This window comes from Oryzias latipes, chromosome 12 (assembly GCF_053564925.1).
Source record: "Oryzias latipes strain Hd-rR chromosome 12, Olatipes_Hd-rR_3.1".
NCBI lineage: Eukaryota > Metazoa > Chordata > Actinopteri > Beloniformes > Adrianichthyidae > Oryzias > Oryzias latipes.
The window spans coordinates 15567079-15584081 of NC_136248.1; the positions used below are offsets into that span (position 1 = coordinate 15567079).

General features: G+C 41.5%; 1 protein-coding gene across 2 annotated transcripts in view; it reads right to left on the reverse strand.

The window, feature by feature from the left end:
* Positions 1-14387: 14387 nt before the first annotated feature.
* sfswap (splicing factor SWAP) overlaps positions 14388-17003 on the reverse strand; it is a 62057-nt gene continuing 59441 nt past the window's right edge. For both annotated transcript variants that reach the window (XM_011481916.1, XM_020707781.2), the window contains exon 19: positions 14388-14905. In XM_011481916.1, coding sequence (XP_011480218.1) covers positions 14840-14905 — 66 coding nt within the window. In that variant the 3' untranslated portion in view covers positions 14388-14839. The remainder of the gene's footprint in view (positions 14906-17003) is intronic.

A 17003-nucleotide genomic window follows, 5' to 3' on the forward strand; every position in this document is an offset into this window, starting at 1 on the left:
AATACAGTCCCAAGCAGGTTTAGTTCTGTTATTTCAGCTTTTTCCATAGTTTTCCCGCATACTAAACCCTTTCAGTCCAGAGGGGTTGGCTATCATCCAGTAACATAAAAGAATGGAGAGTTATGAAGCTTTAAAGCCTTCGTTGATTCAGATTGGTGTCATCAAAGGAACTGTTATGTAGAATTTGAGCACAGTTGACAGCTGGTACGCAGGTCGGGGTAAATTGAATGAAACGTGGCATTTAGCTCTCATGGAGGAAACCCAGAGGATCACAGAATAACCTTTAAGGACAAAGATTGAGTGGATTTATTGTGGTGGGTGGGGGGTGCAAGGCATATTCTTTTGTCTCTTCACACTGAGCAATCCACATTCTAAGCCAGTCTGACCCATTTGCTCCAGAAGGTAAACATAGAAAAGACTGTGGGGGACTTTTGTTCCAGACAAGGATAAAGCGGTCTAATTAAAATCAGTAGCAACGGTTGCCAAGAAGAAGGAATTCGAAGACTCTCCGCTTCACCGCTGAAGCCCTGAGTGCTGCCAAATGGAGGGCTTCATATAGATGGATGGATGGAACGATAGATAGATGTTTTATCTTGAAACATGTCTTAATTAGAATGCTGTGTCTCCGTCTGTGGATGAGTCCTTCTTGCTGCTGCTCAGCCGAATCTGACAGTTGGTCTGCGTCTGCCAAAGCCATGTCATCCCTCCCCCTCCATCTCTACTTACACAGAAGCTCAAAGTTACGATCACGCTTAAGTGCAGCAGCACTTCCTTAAAATTAAACCCCAAACAACCAGGAAAATCACGAGGTACGTCAACATCCCGTCAAATCTTCTCATGGTTCGGCAAAAACATCCACATATGAAGCCCCGAAATTATGACTCGAGTTATAAAAAAATAAATTGCTTTTGGGAAAGGAGCTTCTTGTTTCACCAGAGCTCTCGGCCCTCTCCTCAGCCCACTCCCCTCTCGTGTCTTACTGAATTACGGTGCATTCACGTCCCGCAGTACAAACACTCCTCCTGCCCTCTTGTTTCTCTCTAACTGCTTGCCTGAGTCACTTTGCTCCATGCGGTCTTCCTTTCTGCTTCAGCGTCTTCTTCACGCTCGCACACAATCACTCTCTGCCAGTACGAGTTAATGAAATTGCAAATGCCAGGCTGCAATTTAGCCTAGAATCAATCAGAGCAGATGTGATGAGCTTGACTTGATTGCATATAAAATTCAGATTTAATGTTAAGCTGGGGCCTTGTGGGTATGATGGTCACCGGCGACCGGACTGTGAGCAGGCAGGAGTGGAGCAGTCGTTTGCGTGGATCACTCAGTGATACGCTTTTATGATGAGCGCTTTAGTTTAACGCGTGAGAGCTATCAGTGTTTTCATTATTGTTACTCCCAGGGCTTTTGAACCTGTGCCATCGCTAAATTTGGCACAGATGGTAAACTACTTCGCGTCTCAAGAGCGGTCCGACTGGTTATCATTTTTGCACGCTGAACAACCGTCAGAAGTCTCAGAGTAAAGGCTGTCTTGTATTAATTAGCTGTTGTATTGTGCGTTTTCAAGCAGCTGATGGTATGCCTTTTGAAGAAACCGTGGGATAGACAATTCAGATACTTAAAAATGCTCACCTAAAAACAAACACTACATTTTTAATGGTATGGATTTGAAAACAACTACGATAATGTTGTTGCAGTAATGACAGATCAGCAAGCTATTATTACTATCTTGATTCTTAAAGGTAAATGTAAGCATGTTACTAAACATCCTTCTTTCTCTGTTTGGAAGAAAATGGGGAGTTTTGCTGCCAAACATCACCGCCCAGTCCAGGAGGGTGCAACCTTAAGGCCCTACACACCGGGACGAATTCTGCGCGCGATTTTCGCCGACGTTTAACGCCTCGTGACTAAACAAAGGGCACCAATGTGAGTGTGCACACCGACGCGAAAAAACGCCACGCGTCAAAGCGTCACTTTTTAAAAAACGCCTCGGGTTTGTTTTTTTGGTTTGACGCGCCGCGTCAAAAACTATACGACCAATGAGAATGGCGCTTTTGCACACGTGTCTGGAGTTTCTGAAGTTACAGTAAAACACAACTTGGGGGTGCTCAAAAAAAAAAAACTGCCTTTCTGAGCACATATACCAGCAAAGAAGATAGACGCCAAGTAGCGTCTACACTGCCGCGAAGAAATAATGACGGACATTCTAAAATATCCCCGAACCAAGCACCAGTTGGAGCAACTGGTGCTTGAAATATTCATGTTTTCTTTGTATGATTCTGACAAGCGCGTAAATACTTGCTCTCTTCTTCTGAGTGAAAAGCGACTTTAAGAAGCGTAAAGTTGCGCAGCGCCACCTTGTGTACAGGAGTATTTCTGTTTTACATTAAGCGCCATCTAATGTCAGGGAATGAAATTGCATGTTCGCTCGGCTCATCGTCAGCGAAAATCGCCTGGGTGTGAATACAAAAAACGTGGCGAAAAACGCTGGCGAATAAGACCTGGCGAATATTCGTCCCAGTGTGTACGGGCCTTAAGGCTCTGGAGCCACATGTGGCTCTTTTACCTCTCCATTGTTCCTCTTTTACCTCTCCATTGTGTCTCTTTTACCTCTCCACTGTGGCTCTTTTACCTCTCCATTGTGGCTCTTTTACCTCTCCATTGTGCCTCTTTTACCTCTCCATTGTGTCTCTTTTACCTCTCCATTGTGCCTCTTTTACCTCTCCATTGTGTCTCTTTTACCTCTCCATTGTGCCTCTTTTACTTCTCCATTGTGGCTCTTTTACTTCTCCATTGTGGCTCTTTTACCTTTCTTTTGTGGCTCTTTTACCTCTCCATTGTGGCTCTTTTACCTCTCCATTGTGGCTCTTTTACCTCTCCATTGTGGCTCTTTTACCTCTCCATTGTGTCTCTTTTACCTCTCCATTGTGTCTCTTTTACTTCTCCATTGTGGCTCTTTTACCTCTCCATTGTGTCTCTTTTACTTCTCCATTGTGCCTCTTTTACCTCTCCATTGTGCCTCTTTTACCTCTCCATTGTGTCTCTTTTACCTCTCCACTGTGGCTCTTTTACCTCTCCATTGTGCCTCTTTTACCTTTCTTTTGTGGCTCTTTTACCTCTCCATTGTGGCTCTTTTACTTCTCCATTGTGGCTCTTTTACTTCTCCATTGTGGCTCTTTTACCTCTCCATTGTGGCTCTTTTACTTCTCCATTGTGGCTCTTTTACCTCTCCATTGTGCCTCTTTTACCTCTCCATTGTGTCTCTTTTACCTCTCCACTGTGGCTCTTTTACCTCTCCATTGTGTCTCTTTTACCTTTCTTTTGTGGCTCTTTTACCTCTCCATTGTGCCTCTTTTACCTCTCCATTGTGGCTCTTTTACCTCTCCATTGTGGCTCTTTTACCTCTCCATTGTGTCTCTTTTACCTCTCCATTGTGGCTCTTTTACTTCTCCATTGTGGCTCTTTTACTTCTCCATTGTGGCTCTTTTACCTCTCCATTGTGCCTCTTTTACCTTTCTTTTGTGGTTCTTTTACCTCTCCATTGTGCCTCTTTTACCTCTCCATTGTGGCTCTTTTACCTCTCCATTGTGGCTCTTTTACCTCTCCATTGTGGCTCTTTTACCTCTCCATTGTGGCTCTTTTACTTCTCCATTGTGGCTCTTTTACTTCTCCATTGTGGCTCTTTTACCTCTCCATTGTGGCTCTTTTACTTCTCCATTGTGGCTCTTTTACCTCTCCATTGTGCCTCTTTTACCTCTCCATTGTGTCTCTTTTACCTCTCCACTGTGGCTCTTTTACCTCTCCATTGTGTCTCTTTTACCTTTCTTTTGTGGCTCTTTTACCTCTCCATTGTGCCTCTTTTACCTCTCCATTGTGGCTCTTTTACCTCTCCATTGTGGCTCTTTTACTTCTCCATTGTGGCTCTTTTACCTTTCTTTTGTGGCTCTTTTACCTCTCCATTGTGCCTCTTTTACCTCTCCATTGTGGCTCTTTTACCTCTCCATTGTGTCTCTTTTACCTCTCCATTGTGCCTCTTTTACCTCTCCATTGTGCCTCTTTTACCTCTCCATTGTGTCTCTTTTACCTCTCCACTGTGGCTCTTTTACCTCTCCATTGTGCCTCTTTTACCTCTCCATTGTGGCTCTTTTACCTTTCTTTTGTGGCTCTTTTACCTCTCCATTGTGCCTCTTTTACCTCTCCATTGTGTCTCTTTTACCTCTCCATTGTGTCTCTTTTACCTCTCCATTGTGGCTCTTTTACCTCTCCATTGTGCCTCTTTTACCTCTCCATTGTGCCTCTTTTACTTCTCCATTGTGGCTCTTTTACCTCTCCATTGTGGCTCTTTTACCTTTCTTTTGTGGCTCTTTTACCTCTCCATTGTGCCTCTTTTACTTCTCCATTGTGTCTCTTTTACCTCTCCATTGTGCCTCTTTTACCTCTCCATTGTGCCTCTTTTACTTCTCCATTGTGGCTCTTTTACTTCTCCATTGTGGCTCTTTTACCTCTCCATTGTGGCTCTTTTACTTCTCCATTGTGGCTCTTTTACCTCTCCATTGTGGATCTTTTACCTCTCCATTGTGCCTCTTTTACTTCTCCATTGTGGCTCTTTTACCTCTCCATTGTGGCTCTTTTACCTTTCTTTTGTGGCTCTTTTACCTCTCCATTGTGCCTCTTTTACCTCTCCATTGTGCCTCTTTTAGTTCTCCATTGTGTCTCTTTTACCTCTCCATTGTGCCTCTTTTACCTCTCCATTGTGCCTCTTTTACTTCTCCATTGTGGCTCTTTTACCTCTCCATTGTGTCTCTTTTACCTTTCTTTTGTGGCTCTTTTACTTCTCCATTGTGGCTCTTTTACCTCTCCATTGTGTCTCTTTTACCTCTCCATTGTGGCTCTTTTACCTCTCCATTGTGCCTCTTTTACCTCTCCATTGTGCCTCTTTTACCTCTCCATTGTGGCTCTTTTACCTCTCCATTGTGCCTCTTTTACTTCTCCATTGTGGCTCTTTTACCTCTCCATTGTGTCTCTTTTACCTCTCCATTGTGGCTCTTTTACCTCTCCATTGTGCCTATTTTACCTCTCCACTGTGGCTCTTTGGTAAATGAAAAAAAAAAAATTGAAAAACAAAAAGGTGGTTAAAAAAAGTAAAGGAAAAAAACCCAAACTTTATTTAACTCAAATAGCTGAAGGACAATATGTATCACTTAATGAGTTTTTGACCATGGTAGCTGTAATTTTCCCAATAGTCATTTATAGTTTACTTAAGTCGTTTCCAAAGTCGTACCAAAACACTTTGACAGATTACTGAACTCCATGTAACACAGAAAATCCATCAGAGGTCAGTAAACACGGCTAGAATACATATCTAAGGTGCACTAGATAAGGCGGCTTTCTGTCTTTTATTTTTTAACCCTTGTGTTATCTTAGATGACCCCACCCTTACATTGACATGTTCTCCGTACCATGACAAAGGTGGATAAAGGTGGAAAGATTTTGTGTAATCCATGGACACCAGTGAAGATAACAAATCATTGAAGAAAAAAGGTTCAGAGCACTGTCTAGTGGGTCTAGATGACCCAACTCCCAATGTTAAAATACTTAGGATTGTACAAGGGTTACACAGGAAAAGATTCAAAACAATTGGGCCTGACTAAGTTTAAAACCTGGTTTTCAGCAAGTTCCTGTTCTGCAGAACAAATAATTCAAGACATCCAACATAAATACTAAGATAAAAACAAAAACAATCATACAATCGTTAACAGTTCAATAAGAAACAGCATGTTTGGAAGTTAGAAACAATATTAGTAATTGCAGCTGTATCTGTTGTTGTGAGTAGAGATGTTCTTTTAAATAGTGATGTTAGAATCCTGGTGGCTTCCTGGAGTCTGTTCCAGGCTTTAGTGAACGCAAAGAAGAAAGATTAACCCTCCTATTATGTTCATTTGTGAGGAACAGAGATGATGTTCCTGGGTCAATTTGACCCGGTGCATGTTTTATTAATTAAAATATGTCTGAAACCCCAAAAATCCTAACAAGCAGTGTGAATATATCATTACTATGCTCATTACTAATTATTCTATCAAAACCTATTCTATCAAAATCACAATACAACAGACAAGCAATTGCAAAATGAAGTTGTGTGTGTCTGTACATATACACAGCACAAGAGTGACCAGTCATCACACTGTGCTTTGTGCAAATTAATGTTGCACATTTCGCACAGGTCGTGCTTGTCTTGACCTGGATCCTGTCTCCGGCTCGACTCTGGCTGTGGATCCTGTCCCCCCAACTCCGTCTGGATGAACCTCGTCTGCTGGACTTTAAATATGTGGTTGTAAAGTTAGATAAATTATTTCTTCTCTATGAGTTCTGGTAAATCACCTGTCCGTCCTGGGATCCCTCCAATGAGGTTTCTTTTTTTTCCCGGAATCTGTTTTTTTCAGGAGTTTTTACTTAGAAGGGGGTCTAAGGGAAGGGATGTCCGTTTTCAATGACCGATACGAAGCCCATTGAGATGACTGTTGTTGTGAATTTGGGCTATACAAATAAAATTAAATGAAATTGAATTGAATTGCCATGGTCACATGAATCACTGCCATCCTAGTGGGCCCTGGCACTGCCTTTATTCTGTTTTCTGCAGACAGGTTTGTCTGACGCATATTTGGGGATGAAGACCAATGTATTTCACCATTCTTTGATATGAATGTCTTGCTTGGAGGAACAGGAATAACAATTCCCTCATCTGGTTCAAAATCAGAATCATTAGAATCAGAATTTAGCTCAAGATAGTCTTCTTCTGATCATGATCAGTGATGACTTCCAGAGCCTCCCAGACTGTCATTGTTCTGCTTCTGCTGCTCATTTTGTGAAGGTCTTCCTGTGTAATGTTGGAAGGACTCCCGTGCAGAGAATCTTTTATATGTTTTGCCCCTCCCCCTTTGAGTGTCCACTGAATGTGAGTTGAGTTTTCCCGCGAGAACATAAATGGTTCCTTGTGATTTTTAGCCTCTTATTCTACCAAGCTGAGATAAAGTTACTGGATTTTTTTCTTGGACATGACAGGTTTGGGCCTAGTATATTAGAAGTGTTGATGCCTGATGTGTAGCAGGTAAACCTGATGGCTGATGAGTGAAGTGCGGTTGAGAGAGGACTGTGTGAGGAATACCTGCAGGAGATCCAGATCAGGGCCCTGGGTGTTGTTAAAAACACAAGAATAAAAGGTCATAAAATATAAGAAGGTAGACATAAAAACATCTAAGCTAGGTGGACCAGATTAAGTTCTAGATTTCCTATAAATAAAAAAAAACGAGAGTAAAAGTCTCAGGCGCGTTATTAATTACAGAGTCTTTGGAGTTTACATGTTGAAGTTTAGACTGAAAATCATTCACCCACCAGTGGAAGGTGATTGTGCGTGCCGTAATGACTGTCCGTTCATGTTTGTGGGTGAAGTTGGAGTATGAAGAGATGCTTGTAAAATCCACTGTCCGCGTTCACAGGAGAGAGTCCTGCAAAAATCAGGCAATGAGAGGCCAGGTCGGCCAAGGCTGCTAGACCAATCCATGGCTGTTGATGGGCGCAGATGCCGGTCAACTAGTTTTGGACACACAAGTGAGGTTTTTCAATGTCCTGACCAATATTGAAACCACCCCTAAACCAAAGGAGAAAAAATAAGTATTTATTTATTTCTTTTTTATAATTGCTTCTGATATTGTGAAGAGAGGAAAAACAGCTGAGATGCAAACAGGTTTGAAGTACCAGGGTCACAAAACTATTTTTAGCCCTTTTTCACCAGAGCTTTAGCTCCAGTGATGACATTTTTTCAACTTCCGTAACCGTTCACGAAATTGGCGTAATTTTTTTATATAAAAAGCCACTTTTCTCTGCGACAGAACCAGTTGATTCACGTTGATCACATGAACGTCAAAGTGTTACTTCCTGTCATTTGGGCATCATCGGCGACGTCTCTGGTATGAAAGGGTTAAAAAGTCAAACTGCCTCAAAGAGGATTCAATTGGACATTTCTCTGTTACTATAGAGGCCGCTTTCCCTACACTACAAACCATAACAGAATATTCCGACAACAAATGACACTAAACATCTCAAATGATTAAAACAGGCTCAATGAAATGTGCCAGAAGAGCTAATGCCATACAAACTGCGAATAAATGACTAACCGCTTTAATAAAAGGACAAAGGCTCATTTCTCACATAAATTTGCTTCTCTGGACTCTTTTTGAGTCATACTTATCTATTCCTCAGTGGTAGCACACAATTACCACTTGAAAAATGCAGCATAAGGCCTCCCTTTCCTTTCTTATCGAAACCCGTGCAGCTGTGCAGACAGATAAAGGGCAAAAATGATAAAGGAAGTGTCCTTTCACACTCAGTGGATTGGACAGATGAACTGCTTGCTGAATCACTTGCTGATATAAATAAGAAATACCAAAAAATCTGGTTTATTGTATTTATCAGCTTAGAAGCTTTAAACAGAAGTTCCTAATCTCACAGTCCAGTAAAACACCAAAAGGGTTTGTTCAGTTTTACAATATTGTCTTATCATTTGCTAAGATGTCTGAACAATGGAGTGTGACATCAGTCAAACTGTGATATAGTTCACGTCAAGGGAAATCTAGTCTTTCATTTATTTCCCCATCCATGCTGTCTTTTAGTTTGTCTTCGAAAAGACTTTTTACTTGATTTCTTGAGAATGTTTGAACTCATAAAGAATTTGTGTTTGCTGGGTGACTTTTTATGTTGTAAACTCTGTTTCTTGGCAATAAATCTTTTACTGCTGGCAGGCCTGTTTTCTCTTTAATGCTCAGGACTGCTGCAGGCCATTCCATCCTCACCTCTCCCAAATTTTCGCGGCAGTCCCTGATGAACCTCACTGTGAAGGTGAGCATCATCTTCAAGGACAGTTTGGTCCCTAAATGTGCAGAAATATGATTGACATTGCTTTGAGAATTGCATGTTTCTCCCATTGAGATTGTTTTCAAAGCTTTTTCCCCCCAAAGAAAGTAGAAATTGACCCAGACCATCACACCACCGCCACCAAAAGAGAATACTTTATAAAGTGCTGCAATTAGTATAGCATTCTCCGGGTCTTCAAATTCAGCTTTTATCTTGGGAGCACCAGAAGTTTGATTTAAGACTCTATGAAGCTTTTTCACACTGTTATACAATGTTTCATGAACATCGTATAAGTTGAACACCATGGCGTGGCCTGTGATGTTCAAACTGGACAAGCAGGGAGGGGCTTCTTCTTCTATTGTCTTTCTACTGTTTACTAACACTTGTCTGCCACTGACAATTGGAAGAGGCTTGGTGCGAAATGTGGAAGTGGTGTAAATCCCGCAAATCTGACTCCAGGTCTTTTCTTTTACAGCTCTATTCTGATAAATGAAAGACTTGGTGTCATAAGTCCAGCCAGACACAAACCACAATTATCCCTTGTGCTATCCTAGGCACTTTAACATTGAGAGTTGGGTCATCTAGACCCACTAGACAGTGCTCTGAACTTTTTTTTTTAATGATTTGTGAACCTCACTGGTGTCCATGGATTACATTAAATCTTTCCACCTTTATCCACCTTTGTCATGCTAGGGAGAACACGTCAATGTAAGGGTGGGGTCATAGGATAGCACAAGGGTTACTCATTTCTCCCTTGGGATCATGTTTACAATTGCTGGTATGCCGTAATTTGAAAAGAACACTCTCCACATGTCACTTCCAAATCCAAGTCCCTGATTGGTAAAAGTTCAGCGTTTTTGCGATTTAGCAGTCAAAAATTCAACTGGTTGAACTTTCAGCGTCCGATCAGAGAAGGCCTGATTTGTACATAGAGCCTGCTAGTGGACTTAAAAACTTGTGTGGCGACGCATGAATGCGAGGGTTCTGGACACGGAAGCCTGGAATGAGAGTTTATGCGTGTTTACAAAGACTTTTCATTGAAAGTGGTCGCAGTGGCGGGTGTGAATGTAGCCTTAATAGAAAACGCTTTCTGTCATTTGCGGGGGAAATTTAAGAAAATGCATGCAACTCCCATGCTCAGCTCTGCCTTTAATTATCTGGAACCATTTAAGAGGGATAAAATGGTTTCCTAACTGAAGATTTATTGTCAAGAAAAGAAAGAAAATCTGTCAAACACAGAATGTCTTACTAATTGTGCCAACTATAGTTAAGGAAGTCTTTTTTCAGGAACTGATGGACCCAAAAATTCAAAAACAGAACTTAAATGAATAAACTCAAAACAAGGAACAAAGGCAGAAAAGAATAGGGTGACAAGATTGACCTAAAAACCAGACACTAAAATACAGTGAGGATGAATGATCCAACTGAAGACAATTTTGGAAATGAAACCAGGTGAGACTGTGACTGGGGGAAAAAACACAAAGCCTAAAAATGCAACATGAAAACATAACCGAGATCAGACAAACCATACAAAAGGGAACAATCCTCATGATACCCCTACCTTAAAGGGCAGGTTCCACGCGCCACAAAACACCACAGCAGTTGGTGGAAGAGATCTAGAGGAGGGCTAGAACGGAAAGCAAAAACAAAATATAGTGCAGGTCTCTGCAGCCAAACAAGGGAGAGGGGTAAAAGGGTGAACTCCTTCAGGAATAGAACAGGAATTGGAGCGGTCCAGACGACCTTCTTCTAGAAAAGGAAATACAGATGGGAGAATTTTTGCCAGTTCTCCGCAGTGATTGGAAACATTAAGGAAAGCAGTCCCTAGTTACCCTGGTAAGGGATAAAGAACATATAAGGGGGAGCGTCCCCGGTGACCCACCTCATAGACAAAACACATAGAGGAGCAGCATTGACAACCCTACTCGGGGGCATGAAACATGAAAAGGAGTGGTTCTGGCTATCACTCTCAGGAAAAGGTGGAACAAGGGCTTGATAAGGTACATTAACCCCCCTACACCCAATTGACCAATAAAATTGTCTCCTTGGATAGGATCAAGTACACCAGTTTGTGGTAAACTCAGCAAATGTACAATCTTAAACCGTACAATTTCCAATGCGGAAACCAAGTCCAGGGCGGTTTTTCACTCCAAATCCTCCCTTAGGTGTGAATGTGAGTGTGTGTGGTCCCGTCTAAGGTGTATTCAGCCTTCACCCAACAGAGGTTGGGATGGGCTTCAGTGACCCCAAAAGGGTTGGGAAAACTGATGGACATCAGAATGAATAAGCCCAAACGGTTAAAAAAGTTACAAAATATTTCCTCGGGATTGTATACTTGGTGGCTACTTGTATGCTGTTTGCTTCTAGACATCACTATTCCCTTTGTGGGAAAATAAGGCTTTAACTCTATTCCCTATATAATTTAACGGACACAGGGTTTTATTTATTTTTTTACAAATATGCTTTTTTTTTAAACTTTTTTTTCCATCCGCTCTTGATTCGCAATGATTTGAAAAAAGAACTAGTCAGAAATGCTCATTTAAGCAGCATTTTCTTTATTTATGACAAAAATGCCATAAGAACATGTTAAAAACCACCACTGTCATCAGAGGGGGCCGTTAAGGGATGTGGAAGTATTCTATTTGGCTTCAGTACATTTAACCCTTGTGCTATCCTAGGCACTTTGACATTGGGAGTTGGGTCATATAGACCCACTAGACAGTGCTCTGAACCTTTTTTCTTCAATGATTTGTGATCTTCACTGGTGTCCATGGATTACATGAAATCTTTCCACCTTTATCCACCTTTGTCATGGTAGGGAGAACACATCAATGTAAGGGTGGGATCATCTTAGATAGCACAAGGGTTACGAAGGGGTGGGGTTCCATAATACCTCTTTGTAGATGTGACACAAAATCATCGATGTCATTATTTTACGATTTTTCTTTAGTTTTTCCACACGTGAAATTTCTTGTGAAATAATTTCATTCTGATTTTCAGACTTTCAAAATAAAATTACAAAAGGAGCAATAAAGCAACTTTTTCTTTTGAAAGCACTCTAATCACTCACCTGTTGTGCAATGCTAGTAGAAAAAAAAACTGCAGGAAAACAGACGTGTTTGTTCAATGAGACATTTTTCATCAGGACCAACACAAAAACACAACACAACCTTGTGCTAGCCATGTAGATAAGAGTTGAGCCAACAAAACAAGACTACCCCAAACCAATTTTACACTTGGTCAGGCACACATTGGGAAAAAAAAAAAAAAAGAATATGCTCTGCTCCAAGACAATGAAGATTCTCTGGTATTAATGCAAAGGCTGTAGGATGCAATTTAGTTTCAAAGCTTTTTTGATACTTGGAGTTTGTTGCACAACGTGCAACAAAACTTTTAAAGCTCAGTGCGTGGGGTTCACAGCGTTCTCTCTTGTTTATCATTGCATGTTTAGGTTCTAAACAAGTCAGATTTTACTGCAGTTTCTTGCTTTGCAATGGTTTTAAGCCCACAACACCAAAGAACTGACAACAAATTGGGGGGAACTAACTTATCTTTTTAAACCCTTTGATGAAATTCACAAAACATTTGCTATATCATTTTTTAAATGGAGACAGATGGTAACATTTCTGACGTGTTGGGTGATTTAGTAAGGTTTTAGTTTCCAACATTAGTTTAAGATGCAAAAATCAGTCCTCCAGCTGTCCCCGACCCTCTTCCTCATATAACCATTTATTAGGGTGAGGGTGGCGGGGGTTGGCCTGCGATGCACCTTGCGGGGAGGAGCTACTTGGCAGTGGCCCCCCCTCCCTTGGTTGCCGTATGGAACGTGCCCCCCCTCTCGGTTTTAATTGCACTTTAGACATCTAGGACCCTTGGTAGGGGGGTGCTTGGACATCACCGTTTGCAAGCAGAAGATGTCCTCTCAGTGCCCTCCCCGCCAATTTTAACCACACCCTTTAGTACACACCCCCCCCTTTACATCACAAAATACACACTCCAACACACACACCCATACACGTTCACTAACAAACATACATGACACAAGGAAGAGGGACGTCTGATCTTCTGATGCTCAGGACTCTTGGGTGGTAGTGGGCCACCTGTTTGGGGCTTGGGCTGCCCCCCCTGGGGCGGGGCCCCTCGTTGGGCCCCATGGGCGCAGTGGGGAGGCTGCTCTACGGGTCGGGCTGGGGCTTGCACTCTCTACCCCCAGCTCTCTGGCGTTGGTGGCCGCTGTGGCGGTCTCGCTGACCCTGCATGGGGTGGCGGATCTGGTTGCCCGGCAGGTGGTCCTTCTCTATTTGCTGTACTGTGCGGGTGTTGGGGGGTCATGGCTACTGCTGCGGTGGGGGCAGGTGTGTTTGTAACGTTTGAGTGTGTGTGGACAGGCCCCGCTCATTTTAGATTTTTCATGCATCTTAACCTGTCAGTTTTGATTATAAAGCTTCAGCAACTTGTTGCTTTCTGACGCTTCATGATCTTACCCTCACTACTATAATCACCCCTCTACCCCCTCCCCCATCTGTCATCCCTCTCTTCTTTCCTCCTTTTCTTTTCCATCCAGTCCAACAAAAAAATATATATATATATATTTACAAATATAATTAACATGAATAAAGTTTAGCTGAAATTACAAAAGTTTTTTTTTAAATATACATCTGGTGTATCATAAGATTCATAACCCCTGTTGTAAAAGTAAAATACGTCCAACACAAAAGGCTTTCAGCTCTCATAGCTCTCTCGTAGTTGTTGGACAAGTTAGAAAAAAAATAAAAAGATGCAAGAATACTGACATCAGTGTTCAGGGAAAAAAAGCACTGAACAATGTTCTAAGGCCCATAGACAACATATGTGGCCCACAAATGATATAGCTTCTAAACCCGAACAAAATCAAAAAGTACAAAAGCCCCATAGACCAAATATTAAGCAAGTTATTATTTTTTACTTCTTAATGATTGCCTTTGTTTTGCAGATGGGAAAACTTGATAATGAAGTATAAATTTTAAGGGTGTTTTGTCTCCTAAATACTAAATCTGCCCCATCTCTGTGTTCCAAACACCATCAAACATTATTCAGGGGCTTGTCTCCCCATCGCGGTGCCTGTTGTATTTGTGACCGTAGCAACAGTGACCGATGCTTAGCAATGTGTCAGGCAGAGGGGAATCAAACCAACACACCCTCTGAACACAAGCTTCTTCTCCAACCTGTGGGTCATGAATCATTCCAAGGTAATTCAGACTAATTTCAAGCTTGTATCGCTGTTTTATAGTGAAAGAGTCGCTTAAAGTTAAAACAAGACATAAAACTGCAGCAAAAAAAAGTTTATCAAAGTCCTTCAAGTCCCAATTTTATATCTCTTTATTAAAATACTCCGTTTGTTGCACTTCCTTTAACTCTAGTTAAAATTTGACACATTACTTAGGGGCGTTTTAAATCAAGAAGAAAGACAACATTGGGTGTATCAAATCAAAAAAGTCAGCGAGTGAATCTTAACTGAAACTTTATTGACTGATCAGATTATGGAAGTTGTTCTGCATTAACGTTATTACAGTACAAACCAAGAACAGAAAGAAAGGCCACGTTACTACAGCTGAGAAAAGCATGTTCAGTTAAAAAACAAACAAAAATAAAACGGCTTCTCCGGGCAGAAAGGAAAGAGCGACGGCAGCAGAGAGAAGGAGATGTGGAGGAAGAAAGAGAATTAAGAATGAAGTTATCAAAACATAACCCTTCATAGAAGGTCATTTAGATTTACAGCAGCTTCAGGTAATGCTGTCAAAATGACTGACATCAATCAAATAAATCAGTAAAAATTTAGCATTAGATTGTGGATGCCCCGTAACATTTCCAGTGTGACTTCATCTGAACGCCCCGCTGACGGATGACATCAACGGTCATGAAGGAACAGAGAAAATGGCTGCAGGTCAAGTTGTATCTAGGAGGTGGGGGGCTGGAAGGTCTTGGAGGTGGCCAGCATGGCTCTCACTTTGGCCATCAGGTCCTGAAAGCAGAAGGAGAGACCAGTTGGTGTTTTTTTCCACACGTTCCGGAACACGGCTCATCGGAATGACATGTAAAAATGACAAATATTACTTAAAAGAACTAACAAAAAAAAAGGATTAGCCTGGTGTGGTGATGTTTTTGTGTCGTCTTTGCAGAGTGCTGCACCTCCTCAATGAATAATAATTCCTAGTATAATTATTCAAACCGCTCCCTGAGGCGTGGAAGAGTTACAACGTAATGCTGCTCCCACTGGGAATCAACTTAGCAGCTGGCAGTTACTTAAAGCTTACATTTGTTTTAGCTCCGTTTCTTTCCTTTTTTTTTTTTTTTTTTGCTAGCGGCTTGCATGAATGAACAGAAGTGAATCAGTGCAGCACAGGTTTTCTGACAGGACACATGTAGGCTGGATTAAAAACTATATAAAGGCTCCTACAAGCGTTCAAGCTGCTTCCCATTTCACGTCTAATCCTCCACCGAGGCAACAGGTGTGCGATAGGAAAATTGTAATCTTGAACTGGGGAAAAATTCGTCAAAGCTGCAGAAAATGTATGTCCCCCCCCCCATCCGTTCTCTTAGACTTAAATTCTGCTGACTGGCAGACAAACTCACGCTTTTGCGGGAAAGGAAGTCTGCATTTGCATTGCATGCATGGACAAAAATTCCGCCCCCTGAGCTCTCCTGACAGATGAGACAAATTAAAAGCTGTAATCGCAGAGGGAAGGAAGTGTCACGTCAAATCAGCTGAAGGCCGTTCATCCACGCCGCGTCCGGACACACAATCTACACACAATATGGCAAATAGTGCCATGCCTCCTATCCCTGAGAACAAGGCGGCAAAAATGAAATAAAAATAAAAAGGTGCATTCCGTTAACTAGAATGTCCGTTACACTCCTTAAAAACGATTGGGAGCCGCTAAGGACCAATGCCTTCTGTTGGTGAGACACATTTTTTTATTAGGAGTTGAAGTGGAGCAGACGCTGAAATTATAACAACTTTCTGTTGGTTGTTAAAAGCCTGTGGCAAGAGGCCATAACCTGAACCCTTCTTTTCCCATAAAAATGCTCCTCTGGCTCTCAGAGACAGAACACTCTACAGGCATTGTTATAACTCAACAAAAAAAAGTTTGGAAAGATTTATTTAAGCATTTCATCCTGTTTGATCACAGTTGTAATCATTTTTTTAAAAGTTATTTTCTAACTGTAAATGATGGGAGTTTGAAGTAAATAACGCAGGTTAGGAGGTGGAGAATAACACTTAAGAACCATGTTCTTTAATCATATGTTTAAATAGAAAACTAGCCGGACAGTTCTGAAGTTCAATTCCATGTGTTTGTTGAAATGAGGGTGATTTTCTGACATGTTTTGAGTTTATTTAGGCAAATGCTAAATGTCAGGACTCCTGTGAGTATTTCCTGTTGTACTCTTTTCTGAAAATACAAATAAAAAAGAGAAATCCTGAATGTTTCCGTTAGTATCCTTCTTTATCTAAGTGATTTTAATGAGTTTCAGCAAAAGCGTCCATTTTACTGACTGAATCTGCAAAAATATTTGATATTCCTCAACATTTTATTCTAATATTTAATTGCATGTTTTTATAACTACTTGGATTACTTCAGTAGCGTTTTAAATGCTACAAACTGAATGAAGTTAGCGTTTTGTAACTGGACTCACAATTGTCCAGCTCTGTCACAATAAGGTTCCGTTGAAAAACGAAGTTCTATTTTGCCTGATTATTGATTTTAAATAAATATACAGAAGTGGAGTTTTGTGGGATTCAAGAGGTCAAGGGGTGACCTAGACTGGAATCTAAGTGGAGTCTGACAGGAAGTTAAAGGGCGGAGGAGGCTGTTTGAGAAGCAGCAAGGCGGTGTCACAGGAGCTTGTGTGGGAGTGGTCACAAGGGTCCAGGCAGGACAAAGATGCCTACCTGCTGGTAAAGTAGCAGAAAGGAGGACAGGGGAGAGGAGGGACAAGATGTCCTAAAGGAGAGGGGATAAAATGACAGGGAGCACGGACCTTTTATTTTTTTCTTAATAAAATAAAACCGGATGGAGCCAGGCCAGTTTACCAGATAACCACAAGGTGATACTATTTCT